At 30.1% G+C, this 13,938-nt stretch overlaps 1 protein-coding gene and 1 pseudogene across 3 annotated transcripts; one reads left to right on the forward strand and one right to left on the reverse strand.

Annotated features, from left to right (window-relative positions):
• Window positions 1-619: 619 nt before the first annotated feature.
• On the forward strand, window positions 620-5,710 carry LOC120083498 (agamous-like MADS-box protein MADS3). Of its 3 annotated transcripts, XM_090316145.1 has the most exons (9): window positions 620-740; window positions 1,019-1,203; window positions 1,511-1,586; window positions 2,379-2,440; window positions 2,568-2,667; window positions 3,662-3,703; window positions 3,800-3,841; window positions 3,944-4,017; window positions 5,471-5,710. In XM_090316145.1, the coding sequence occupies exons 2-9, from the start codon at window positions 1,022-1,024 to the stop codon at window positions 5,499-5,501; spliced, it is 609 nt and encodes a 202-aa protein (XP_090172271.1). In that variant the 5' UTR covers window positions 620-740; window positions 1,019-1,021; the 3' UTR covers window positions 5,502-5,710. The 3 variants fall into 3 exon arrangements, with proteins under 3 accessions (XP_090172271.1, XP_038895205.1, XP_038895204.1); XM_039039277.2 differs by lacking the exon at window positions 620-740 and having other exon boundaries at window positions 845-1,203; window positions 5,481-5,710; XM_039039276.2 differs by lacking the exon at window positions 620-740 and having other exon boundaries at window positions 851-1,203.
• Window positions 5,711-10,594: 4,884 nt separating this feature from the next.
• LOC150034614 (uncharacterized) lies at window positions 10,595-12,008 on the reverse strand (annotated as a pseudogene).
• Window positions 12,009-13,938: the final 1,930 nt, after the last annotated feature.

Here is a 13,938-nt window from a genome sequence, read left to right on the forward strand (position 1 = left end):
AAAAATTTGTTTTTGTTTTTGCAATTTGACTAATAATGCAGCTCTTCTACTTAAGATTGATACAGATCATGGTGAAAAAATGAAAGAAAATAGGCTTAATTTTAAAAAAACTAAAAAACAAAAAATGAAAACCTCGTTTAGTTACCATTTTGTTTTTGAAAATTAAGCCTATACACACTATTTCTATCTCCAAATTTCTTACTTTATTATTTATTTTTTTACCAATGGTTTAAAAAATCAAGCAAAAATTTGCAAACTAAAAAAAAAAGGTTTTCAAAAATTGTTTTTGTTTTTGAAATTTAACTAAGAAATGAATCGTTGTACTTAAGAAAAATGCAAATCAATGTAAGAAATGGGAAGAAAATAGACTTAATTTTCAAAAGCTAAAAACAAAAAACAAGGTTATGAAATCGGCCAAAAATGATTATTAAATAGAGCCTTAGTTTTTAAATTTTGGTTTGAATTTTGAAAACATCAATAAAAATAAATGACAAAACTAGAAATTTAGAAATCAAAATGAGTGTTTATAGACTTTATTTTAAAAAAATTAAAAACCAAAAGTTAAAACCCGGCTCGATACACATTTGATAGTTGGTTATTGTAAAAAAAAAAAAAAAAAAAAAAAACAATTTAAAAGAAGAGAGAGAGAGAGAGAGAGAAAAGTAGGTAAGAAGGGAAAAAGAAAGAAGGGGGGATGGGAAAAGAAATGAATAGTGAAAAGGGAAGAATCATATGAAAAGGTAAAATTAAATTAAATTAGAAAATGGCGTCGCATCATACCGCATCATCCATCCACTTCTCTTCTCTTTCTTATTCCTTATTTTTCTCTTTCTTCACTTCACGCCGTCAATTTCTTCTTTTCTTTTCTTTTATTAGTTATTAATTTAACGCCGCCGAATCTAATATATCTATTTCTCTTTTTTTCTCTTTCTCTATATAAACATTTTAATGTAACCTTAATTCTTCTCTATATTGCATGAACACATTTTTTTTAAATAAAAATAATAATAAAAAAAAGAAAATGGGAAGAGGCAAAGTAGAGCTGAAGCGAATTGAAAATCCGACAAGTCGGCAAGTGACTTTCTCGAAGCGTCGGAATGGGCTTTTGAAGAAAGCTTATGAACTCTCTGTTCTTTGTGATGCCGAAGTTGCCCTTCTCATCTTTTCCCCTTCCGGCAAAGCCTACCAATTTTCTAGCCATGAGTTCGTACTCTAATCTCTCTCTCTCCTTTTTTTTTTTTTTTTTTTTTTTTTTTTCATCTTACATTTAATTAAATAATTATATTAAAAAATTCATTCATATCCTTTTACTTACCGCTCGAATTTGTTTATTTCTTTCTAAAATGGTTTCTTGCTTTGCCTTTGGTAATATTATTTTTTCAACTTAAATAATTAAAATTTAGAAACTAAATAAAACCCACTATTTTTACTCAAAACATAAATATCGATGGTGTATGTGAGAGTGAGATTTGTTAATGTATAAACTTGTGTTTGGTTGAATCGAGCGCAGCATGGATGGAACCCTAGCCAGGTATAGGACTGACGTGGGGCTACCGCAATCCAACCATCCACATTCACGAGCTCTGGTATTTAATTACTCAATTTATTTTCTTTATCAATTTTGGGATCTCTGTTTTATTTTATTCCTATTTCTTTGGATTTTTTTTTTTTTTTTTTTTTTTTAAATTATGAATAGCACACTTAAAATCTTAGTTAAATTCTATACAACAAACTTACAAAAAAGCATGTAAAGTGAGAGCAATGGAGGAACAGTTGTAATTCGTAAAAAGCTTTGATCTGCATGACCAAAGCCCAAATAGGTTTCTAACATCTTCCAAAATTTGCAAGTTCTTTCTAATGGTGTTCTTAAAAGTATGATTTTTCCCTTCGATCTAAAGAGACCAACAAGTGGTAATTGAGATGTTTAACATAATGATTTACCGCTAGGAGGATAACTTCACAAAGCAGAAATCTTTGCAGAGAGAACTAATATTTGTGTGTGTTAGAAACGAGATTCTTATCAAAAAGCAAGCTTTTACAAGTTATCTTCTTTAGTTTTCAACACTTGATTTTATTTATAAAAATATTAGTATAAAATAGATAACAAAATATAAAAATTCATGAGTAAAACTCCAGTGTTTATGAGTTCACTTTTAAAAAATTTAAAACCAAAAATCGAATAGTACGATTATCAATCATGATGAAGTAATCCATAAATTTCAAAGAGATTGTGAGATATACCGTCTTGTTAGCGTGGGCTCTCATTTCGATTTTAATTTGGGCCTTCCAAAGTTTAAAGAATTAAATTTGAGAGATTTATGTATTTTTGCAACTTCTTTATTAAATTTGTGTGTGTTGTGATGACTGTGGGTTTGCAGTTTTGGAAGAGTGAGATAGAGGATATGAAAAGATCAATAAGCAGCTTGGAGGCAAGATTAAGGTAAATTTAAATGTGATTAATTTGTGATAATTAAGATTTAAAATTAATAAAAAAAAGATTACATGATCATCAAACTTTGTATTGAGATATATAATATGGGTATATACTGTCACAACTTCTATTGTAGACACTTTGCTGGAGAGGATCTGGAACCGTTAAGCGTGAAGGAGTTAAAACAGTTAGAAAGACAGATGAGTGTGGGAATAGAACGTATCCGCTCTAAAAAGGTAATGTCTTTCCAATTATATTCAACCATCAAAATACAAACTTTTACCTAAATATACACATATTTTAGTTAGTTGATTTTTAGTTGATTGAATTATACTCAAGTTAACAAATTGAAATTCTTTAGATTAGTATTTGGTTTGGAATTCAATTGGCGTGTATTTAGATATCTTAAAATCGAAAAAAGGACAAATGTAAATATAGGAATCAAGTCTAAAATATTGACAAATATAGCATAATGCAAATAACTTGTAAATATATAGCAAAAATTTATATCTAGCTCCTAAACTCTATCGGTGATAGAACATATCACTAATGGGAGGTGATAGGTTTTGCTATATTTAGAATTATTTAAAAATGTTGTTATACATTTAGTTATTATTTTTAAAAATACACCTACAAGTATTTTATATTGTTGTGATATAATATATATACTAACTAAAATTTATGAACTCAACAAGAATTTCAAAGTTTTGGTTTTGTTTTGTTGTACACATGACAAAGAGTTCGAATGTGTTTTTTTCTACAACTAAAGCTGTTCAAATTTTGATCACGGTATATATGTTTTTTGACCAAAAAGTTAGAGATTCGAATATAATCCTTGTTTTCACTCGTATTAAACTTAAAATAGAAAATTTGATTTTTCATTAGTGAAAATTAATTTGCTAATGTCTTCCCAAGCTATATATATATTCACGTTTATAAAATGAGTTTGATAATTATGAGTGAGTTTGATAATTATGAGAAGGAAGATGGAACCATTGATTATATTGAGATGATAGTCGGTGTATTAATCATTGAAGTACGTAACTTAATAATAATAATTACTTTTTAAGAAACTAAAACCATTAAAATGCTTTTTACTATGCCTTAAAAGATTAGGGTTAGCGCATTTAGATAATTGGTGGATCAGTTATTCATTGCCCATCACTTTATTTATTAATTTTATTATTTTATCATTTCATTATTTTTGTGTGTGGGTAAAATGAGGGACAGAGACGTATCATAGCAGAGCATATAAACCTGTTGAAAAGGAAGGTAACACCACACCTTTATATTTCTGAATTAAACATTTAAATAAATATAAATAAATAAATACTGGGTTTTGGTTTTAATTTAAATACAAAATGGCAGTACAAGGGTTTGCAAGAGGAGCACAGCCGTCTTCAGAAAAGAGTAAGATTTTTTTTTTCTAATTATTGCACCACATAATAATTCATTTACACACTAATTTCCCCACTAATTTTAATTAATGTATGTTTGTTATTTTAATTTTAGTTGAATCAGCTTAAGGATGTGGCTGTCACAACTTCAAGAATCTCAGATGCTAATGGTGCCTCTGCACTCGACATGTAAGTTTCTCCTGTCTTATACTTACGTCTTTAAATCCTTTTATATTTAACTTTTATTTCTACTTTAAAATAAAATTAAGGAAAAAAGTTTTTTTTTTAATTATTTAGAATCTAGTTTTTGTTTAGTCCTAGGTTCTAAAATATTGCAGATTTAGTCATCAAGTTTTCAGTTTGGTTTTAATTTAGTTATAAGTTTCAAAAAGTTATAATTTTACCCTCGAAATTTGAGTTTTGTTTCAATTTGGTTCATAGATTTCAAAATATTACATATTTAGGACTTGTTTGGTAACTATTTGATTTTTAGTTTTAGTTTTTGAAAATTAAGCATATAGACACTACTTCCATCTTCAGATTTCTTCTTTTATTATCTATTTTTTTACCAATAGTTAAAAAAAAGCCAAATTTTGAAACTAAAAAAAGTAGTTTTTGTTTTTAGAATTTGACTAAAATGCAACTATTGTACTTAAAAAAATGCAAATCATTATAAGAAATGGAGAGGAATAGACTTATTTTTTAAAAACCAAAAACAAAAAATGAAATGGTTATGAAACGGGGCCTTAGCTTAGTTATTAAGTTTTGAGTTTGGTTTCAATTTAGTCTATCCATTTCAAAATCTTACAATTTTATCTTTGAGATTTGAGTTTTGTTTCAATTTGGTTCATAGGTTTCAAGATATTACACTCTTACTCTCGGTTTTTTACTAAATACTCCATTCTTGTTTTAGTGTTAATGTATGTTAATTAATTTAAAAAAATTATAATCAATTAAGTTCACTACTTTTCATCAATATTAAAAGTTAAAATTTAAAATTCATTTCATAATTATTTTAAACTAATTAATTAATATTAATATTAATGACTGAAATTAAATATTCAATGAAAAATTGAGGCTTAAAGTGTAAATCTTAAAATCTATAGGGACCAAGTTAAAACAAAATTCAAATCTCAAGGGTAAATTTGTAACATTTTCAAACCTACGGATTAATGAAAGCATACTCAAAACTTTAGGACTAAATGTTTAACATTTTGAAATCTAAATACCAAATGGAAACTAAACCCAAAACTTAGAGACCAAAAAGTTATTTTCCTCTTGAATTAATTTATTATGTTATCAATATATTTGGACATGCACGTATGTCACCTAGAAAAAGAGAGTTAGACCTTATTTAGATTGACTTGAGATTTTTTTTTCCTCAAAAAAACCATTTTTATTTTAAAAGCTATTTTAAAGGGTTGTCAAATAGCACAATTTTTTTATTAACTTATTTCAAAATTAACCACTTAAAAAGTTAAAAGCTAAATTCATATTTACAATTTTGAGATCTTTTAATATGCACTAACATATTATATTTTAAGCATATAAATAATAAATACTTAATTTCTGTAGAATATTTCATAAGAAAGATAAAATTCAAAATTCAAAATACAAAATTAATTTGGGAATTTACCTGCAGGGAATTTCAGGTGGATGGCTTAATGATTTAACCAATATGACTGGAGAAAAACCCGCCAACTTTTGGGGTTGATGATCACCAAGCTTTGTGTTTGGCAAAAACTTGTGTAATTTTATTTTAATTTTCTGTGATTCCCAACACTATTTGACAGCATAAAGAAAACAAATGTACTTCTTGCAAATGAAAACTGTTTAATTACATGATGGAAATACAACCATTTATAAAATGTTGCATCCATCATTTTAGGCGGTGTTTGATTGATAATGAGATGATTTTTGAAAATGGTGCTTCTTTTCTTACAATTTCTTTGTAATTTGATATGAAAATCTTGATAACTATGTAGATAAGGTAAGTAATAAATCGTATAGATAAGGAAAATGACAGGAAAAAAAACTTAAATATCAGTGTATATGGTCTACTTTTATATACCCTATATATCAATTCACTTACATTTCTAATATAAGGTATTGGTAAAGGGAAAAGAAATTTGTACGTTTGATACTACCATTTTTTTTAATTAAAAAAATGAAATATAAAGGAATAAACCCTAATTTAAAACTAGTCGTGTTAAGTTGAAATAAACTAGTGGTGCAACATATTACATTTGGGTTTTGATTTTTGAAAAATATTTAAGTGTTGAAGCCAGTTAACCAATTAAAATTAAATTTGTATGATAGCAACTACCTTTTTTAAATATTGAATTATTATTACTTTTTACTATGTTACAAAAGAAGGACGATATAATATAGGGGAAATTAGGCTGTATCAAATCGTTGTCTTTAATTTAATTTTTTGTTTTAATTATTGCAAACTCGAGATTGTTGATGAAAATAGATAATCGAGAAAATTAAAATTAACTTTTATAAAAGGAAAAATGGAATTACATAATTATTTTTCATGTCGTATTCACCTTTTTTTTTCCCTTAAAGAAGATAGTGATACTATGCACTTTCTTTTTGGCAAAGAAGATACCTATAATGTCAATTTTATATAAAAGATGCAAAATGGTTTATTCAATTTCTTTCATGAGTATTATTATTTTGTCAAATCCTAATAACTTTATGCGCGATGTGGTTACTTGAACCTCTTTTGTGAGTTAATTGGAAAAATAAGGTGGTTTTTGAAGTTAATGAGAAAAAAAAGATTGATTTCAAACTATTTAGAAAAAAAAAGGTGAAAATTTTGACTTTATTGGAATGCATCAAGAGACACATTCTACAAGTTTTTGACCGGTCAAAAACTGAATGCGTCTCTTCAAAAGATATATTCAGTTTGTTAAAAAAAAAAAAAAAAAAAAATTGACCAGAATGCATTTGTTGAGTAGACGCATTCAACATAAAAAGAAAGATTGATAAAGACGATACTTTTTTTAATAAATTTTTAATTCTTTTAACCCTGAAATTAACAATTGAATTTTTAATTTTTTTAACGTGAATAATAGAAATTTTAATTCTTTTAACATAAAATTAACCATCTCATTAGCCTCATTTTTTTATAGTGACAATAATGTTACTCATTTTAATTTGATATATATACAATAATCTTACTTTGTTCAAGAATTTCTATTCTTTGATTAATTTGATATATCAATATTAATTTTAATAATATTCAATTAGTTTAATTACGAACTATTGTTATTGTGTTTTATATATATAAAAAAATAATGTTCAATATTTATAAAGTTTTTACTTTATTCCAAAAATATCTTTTCCATATATATACATTTTTTTGAAAACGATTATAGTTAATATTTACAAAATTTTTACTTTGTTCCAAAAATAATCTTAAAACTTTTTAAATCTCCACTAGTTACCTTAAACCAACACAAAAAATATTTGAAAGACACATTCACCAATTTTTTTCCCCTAAAAATTTTGTTAGGAACTTATGTAAAAACATGAATATTAACTTTCAAAAGTTGCATTAATAATTTTCAAGATTTTTTGATTACAAGTACAATGTTCTTATTTACGACTAGAAGAAGATCCTTTATTATGCCTAAATCGATCTTGTTGAGTGACATAGTGTCCACGATCACCAGAACTTCTTACACTTGATGATTGACCCTCATCTGTAAAATGTATACCCTCGCCATGATGTTGGTATGTCATATTGATTATGGACAACTCGACAAACATGTGAAGTTTTTCCTTCTTCCATACTTAGCGTATTAAGGGTTGTTGGAAAAAATTCAAACGTTGAGGGGGATGGCATCATGGAACTATGGATAATATGATTGAGTAGAGTTGCAGGATATTCATGACGTAGATCTAACTGAGGAGAGATCCTTGAGCAAAAGCAAGATCAACCCAATTTCCATTTTTCATTGAATTTAAGTTTTACAGTAAAACAAGAACAAGATATGCATTTACATAAATTATAGCATGCAATAAATAAAGGAAAACTTAGGGTTTCAGAAACCCTTACTTTTGAAGAACACTTTCTTCAATAATCCCTCGAACAAAACATGAACGGATCTCCTTCTCCACTCGGATCTCCTTCTCCACTCGGATCTCCTTCTCCAAAAGAGACACTACCACTTGTGAACCCTCGCATTTTCTTGGAACAAAGGATTCAAGCAAGAGTTATGGACTTTACTTGAATCCTTGGAAGAGGGAAGAAAGATGGAGAAGAAGAGAAGGTGGAGGAAATTTTCAGAGAACTTTTCTCTTCTATTTGTTCTTTTTGTTTTGTTTTGTTTTGTTTTCTTTGTTTTTTTTTTGTTTTGTTTGTTTGTTTTTTTTTTGTTTTGTTTGTTTGTTTGTTTTTTTTTTTTTTAAAGAAAGAACTCTTCTATCAGTAAAATCCAAGGAAGGAGATGAATCCTATCACCATCCATCTATAACGCCACGTACATGACTGAGAGAAATTAGGGGGAGGGAGTTGTAACTTTCTCTCTTTAATTAATTAATATTAATTTAATAATAATTATACATATAATAACAACCTTATTATATGTATATACCATATATGTTATATCCTATATAGCACATAATATATGATTACATATTGTATAAAAAACAATATAACCTATAAATATATTTTCTCTCAACCATACATGACATTTAACATAAATCACATTTATATTAAATTCACTTATATAAATCTGATTCATATAATTGATATTTGGATCATATCAAAATATTTAATTCCTCTCAATATAAATCATATTTATATTAAATCTAATTACATGAATCTCATCTATATAGTTAGTATTTGAATCATCACTATAGGAAATCTGACTTCTCCCAACGTCAAATTTCGCCGGGAAAGTGTGGAAAATTCGTCGGGAAAGGATCTCCTGACGCATAAACGGTCGTCAGGAGTTTGGTCAGGAGAAATCCGTCGGGAGAGGATCTTCCAACGTATTTTTAAATGGCGTCGGGAGTTATGGAGGAACTCCCGATGCCTAATATACGACATCGGCAGTTCCAAGAAATCCCGACGCACTATAATGCGTCGGGAGTTCCCCCAACTCCCGACGCCACATAAGCATCGGAAGTTTCCCCTAACTCCCGACGCCACATAGGCGTCCGGAATTCCACCATAACTCCTGATGCCACATAGGCATCCGGAGTTCCACCATAACTCCCGACGCCGTTTTAGAGTGTGTCGGGGGATCCTATATGTATCGTTTTTAATATATCGTTTGTAATTTTATAAAATTTGATCTGAAAACTTGTAAAACATATTTTACCAAATAAGGATTCACATAAACGAAAATGAAGTCCATTTTATAACAAGTAAAAAATTACAATATCCAAATGAAGTCGATACTAGAAATTACAATATCCAAATGAAGTCGATAAAAATTCATATAAAAAATACATAAAAGAAGTAAAATCAAAATAACATCTAAAACACTTCTCGAACACAACAATTGTCCCAGCTCATCTCCGAACAACATTCTACAATAAAACACAAACATTAAAATGTTATATTGATAAACATCCACAACACGTTCAAACTCCAATACGGGTGGTAATGAACATCAAAACGAGTAAACAATGATGACCAACACACATAAAACTCAAATTTGTCCCCAAAATAGTTTGAGGAATGAATATATGAAACTGGGTGTACCTTAGACTGCAACTAAGTATTGCTCTTTGCATTAATAATTTACGTTTAAAAGGAAAATAGAGAGGATCATCCCAATAAAACAACACTACTTTCTCCATATTTTGCTTCTAATCACAACAACGAAGACAATAAATGACAAAGTTGTTTCTCCTTTCTTTGACAACAAACAGAGTTTTTTAGATACCAAATAAACAAAATGGAGAGAATAAGAGTAAGAAAGTGAGCAAAAAATATGTGAGAAAAAAACAATTAAAACAAGTGAGAAAAAAACAATTAAAACAATATGTGACACTAACAAAAATTTAAAAAGCTAATCAAATTACATTGGAAAAAAAAATGGTCATGCATACAAAAATTTTATAAATGAACCTTTGATCATCCTTACAAAAATCTCATAAAACAATATGTAATTTTAATTTTAGTTGTATATGTGTGTGGTATGTGGCATCATTATCATCATCATTGATCAAACCATTTTGTCAATTTGTTAAAAGTTTTTCAAATATTTGAGAGAGAGAAAATGAATGTGGCTGAAATAAGGGGCAGATGAAAGTCTAAACTTTAAAGAATAGTATAGGAGAGAGTAAGTGGCAAGGAGAGAGAAAGAGGCAGGGAGAGAGCGAGATTCATGGAGAGAGCGAGATTCATGGACTGTGATTAGGCTTTTGAAAAATCAAGGCATGGTGAGATGCTTATCTAATTTGTATGAGAGTGTTGAAATTTTAAATGACACATATTTACAACCAAATCAGAGCAAAGACACCCTTTTGAAGCCTAAAGTTTCACTGTCTGGCTCTACCTTTCTTTTGCCTAATATTGAATCTTCAGCTGATCAAATGAAGTTATACATGTGCTTTTATAGATGTGACTATAAAGTTTCTAGTAATCCTAAAAATCCAGTTGTTTGGCTACCATAACTGCAGGATAGCCAACAATTCTTTAATTATCATAAAGCTACTTAAGACATAACTAAACTTTGCTATCATAATGCAGGATAGAAACATATTAGACAACTAAATAATATAGTAATCATACCTAATTTTATGGGTCTCCTTTATGTGATCGTACCATGTCTTCAATCATCTTTTTCATTTCTTCCATTTGTCTTGCATGATCCTCTTGCATTTTTTTCTGAACGTCTTCAAGTTCCTTAATCCTCGACTGAGACTGTTGGAAATTGACTCTCAATTCATCCATTCCCGCTTCCGTTCCTTGAGTAGATGACGAGCTTGATGAGATGGTACTCCTTCTTGACTTAGGCTTAGGGCCCAAACATAGACCTTTTGAATATCCGGATCGTCTACCCAAAACCGTCTCACAGATTTCATCCCCTGTTAGTGGTTGAGAACCTTCTACAGTGGGGCTGGATTGTAATTCCAATATTTGATGCTAGACATAATAATTAAATGGGTAAGAATAAGCGACTAAAGTTAAAAGTGAAAAAAAAAAAAAAACACGACAGTAAACAAAACAATGTTACATGTGCACTTTCAGCTGCCTCGTTCACAAACTTGCCACCTTTAGAGTGTGTTTCCCTAAATAGGTCAACACGTCCTATTTCTCGACCCTCCTTTGCCTGCAACTCTGCCTGAATTTGTAGGAATGACTTCGATCCACCTACATGGTCGAACAGTAATTTCTCTCTATTTTTCCTGTTCGTCACAAACATTTCCTACATTTGAAGGAAAAAAATATATATCAATAGTGTGATATATTAGTAAATGCAACAAATGATACACACCATAAATATTGTAGCTGAAACGCTTCACTCTCGAAGCGGTCACATAAAACGTACCAATCTTCTGGCCTATTTTTAAGCCAATTAGGAAAACTGGCACGTGTTGCTGAGGATCTCCACATTTTCTGTAATGTTTGTGCAAATCTACTCTAAATTCTTTGAAGGAATTTTGCGTTTGATGTTCTATAAAATGACTAAGTCGTTGACTGGACAGATCAAGTTCGAAATGAGCCTATAAAAGAGGGAGGGAAGAATTGGCATAGATGATGTTCATGACTTTAAAAAAATAAACTTATAATTACTTACCAATAATTGACTTTTAACCAATTCTATGAACTCGTTTGGAACCTCAGCATAAGTACGATAATGTACTGGAAATGCAGATCTCACGGCGACGCCGATCACATTACTAAATCGTACCGAATGTTGAGATATCGATTTCGTCTCCCTCTCATTTATCACAATTCTAATTCTCCCATGTTTTTGGACGTATCTTTCCAACTCGATGTTTTGCGAATGCTCTTGTTTCTTCCGCTTGGATGATGAGCTACTATCTAAAGAGTAAAAAATTTAAAACAGTTTATGATGTGTTTCAGTTAACAGAATATATTTCAAAATATACTAACCTGAAGTATCACCCACAGAAGATACCTTAATGCCTAGATATAACTCTTGGAATTCTTCATTAGCCTCCCGTTGCCTATTAGGGGTTGACATCGTATCTATACAAACACACAAAAGAGAAAACAATATTAAATTAACAATAAATACGTGTAAGCTAGAAAAAAAGAGAATTGAGTAGATACATCATTACTCATCATCGTAATCTAATTCAAATTATTCATCAGCACTTGAACTGTTTTTGGGAGATAATTGTTCTTCATCATCATCGTTTATGAAGTCATGATCGCCATGTACAATAATTGGTCTTTCCACAACTATAGGATCAACGTCAACTCTGCATAAAGTAACCTCCTCAATGGTTTCATCCACTCAGATGCCACCAACAATTTCTAGTAAATCTAGTTATGCGTTTTCAACATCATCCACTTCTGGTACATCCCATATTCGTTTATTTTGGACTACTTGAACAACTTTCCAATTGCTACCATGTTTGATGTCATCAATGTAAAAGACTTGTTGTGCTTGGATAGCAAAGATGAAAGGCTCGTTGACATACCAAAAGTGTGATGTATTGATTGATTTGTATCCTAAATCCACAGTATCCTATTACTTTTGTTGTTATCTGTGTCAAACCATCTACACTTCAATAAGAAAACGCGTCTTCTGTTCGCATATTGGAAATCTAATACTTCGTCTACAACACCGTAGAAATTTTTATCCACACTTGTATTCTCACTGATCTCCTCGGCCACTAGGACTCCACTATTTTGTGTAGCTCGACGATTATCACGCTCGACAGTGTAAAACCGTACCCCATTAATAATGCATCCATTGTAAGAGCACACCTCAAATGAAGGTCCCATTGCAAGTGAAAAGAAATCATCAGAGATATCTTCTCTCTCGCGCCGTTGTAAAACTTGATAATTACTTATACATTAAAAATGAATATGAAAAATGAATCATCCCTCAACTGTTGCCTATAAAATGACTATGTATACCTGAGATTTGAACCAATCGGGAAATTTGCGTTGATGTTTTATATATAAGTAGAGGCGTTTTGAGCTTCACGACGAATTAACCTCAAATGTTGTCTACAAAATTGATCATTTAAATGTTATATCAAAGGAGATATCCTAGAATTTAGAAAAGGAAAAAGTTTGAAACTACTTGCGATAGTCTGTTATTTCTTTACAATTGTTGGGAATGTACCAATGTGCAATACGCTTTTCCTCCACTGATAGCGTCCGTAAAGTTGACGTCTCTAATGGTCGTACCCTCTGCCTAAATAATTCAAATTCACCAAATATCGTGATTGGGAATGTTATCATCATTTCGTTCATCTCTATTGAATCTCGTTTCAATCCCACTTAGATATCGCGAGCAGAAGTTCCATGATTCATTCATTACATATGCTTCCGCTATAGACCCCTCGGGACGTGCTTTGTTCCGTACAAATTGTTTTAATGTTCGTAAACTTCTTTCAATAGGATACATCCAACTGTAAGTAACTGGACCCACCACTTTGGTTTCATATGGTAGATGAACTGCAAGGTGTACCATTACATTGAGAAAGGCAGGTGGGAATATTCTCTCCAATTTACAAAGTATGACTATGATCTTTGCTTGTAGTCTGTTCAAATCACTTACTCATATTGTCTTGCACATAAGTCGTGAAAGAATGTACACAACTCAACAATAGCAGTGGATATGTTCTTCGGTAGGTATGCTCGATTACTAATAGGGAGTAGTCTGTGAAGCAACACATAACAGTCGTGTGTTTTCGGCCCCGATATTTTTCCATCTTTGTCATTGACACATCGTGATATGTTAGATACGATCCATCAGGGAATTTCACTGATTTCAAATACTTACAAAACGAAATCCGTTCACTTTGTTGATGTGTATGCTGCATGTGGTTTTACAAATTTGTTCTCGACCTGTAGCAAGTATAGGTCTTTTCTTATCTTCAAATCTTGTAAGTCTAATCGAGCATTCGTTGTATCCTTTGTCTTTCCTTCAATAT

The sequence above is a fragment of the Benincasa hispida genome, chromosome 8 (assembly GCF_027475165.1).
Source record: "Benincasa hispida cultivar pf3 chromosome 8, pf3_genome.v1.1, whole genome shotgun sequence".
NCBI classification, from domain to species: domain Eukaryota; kingdom Viridiplantae; phylum Streptophyta; class Magnoliopsida; order Cucurbitales; family Cucurbitaceae; genus Benincasa; species Benincasa hispida.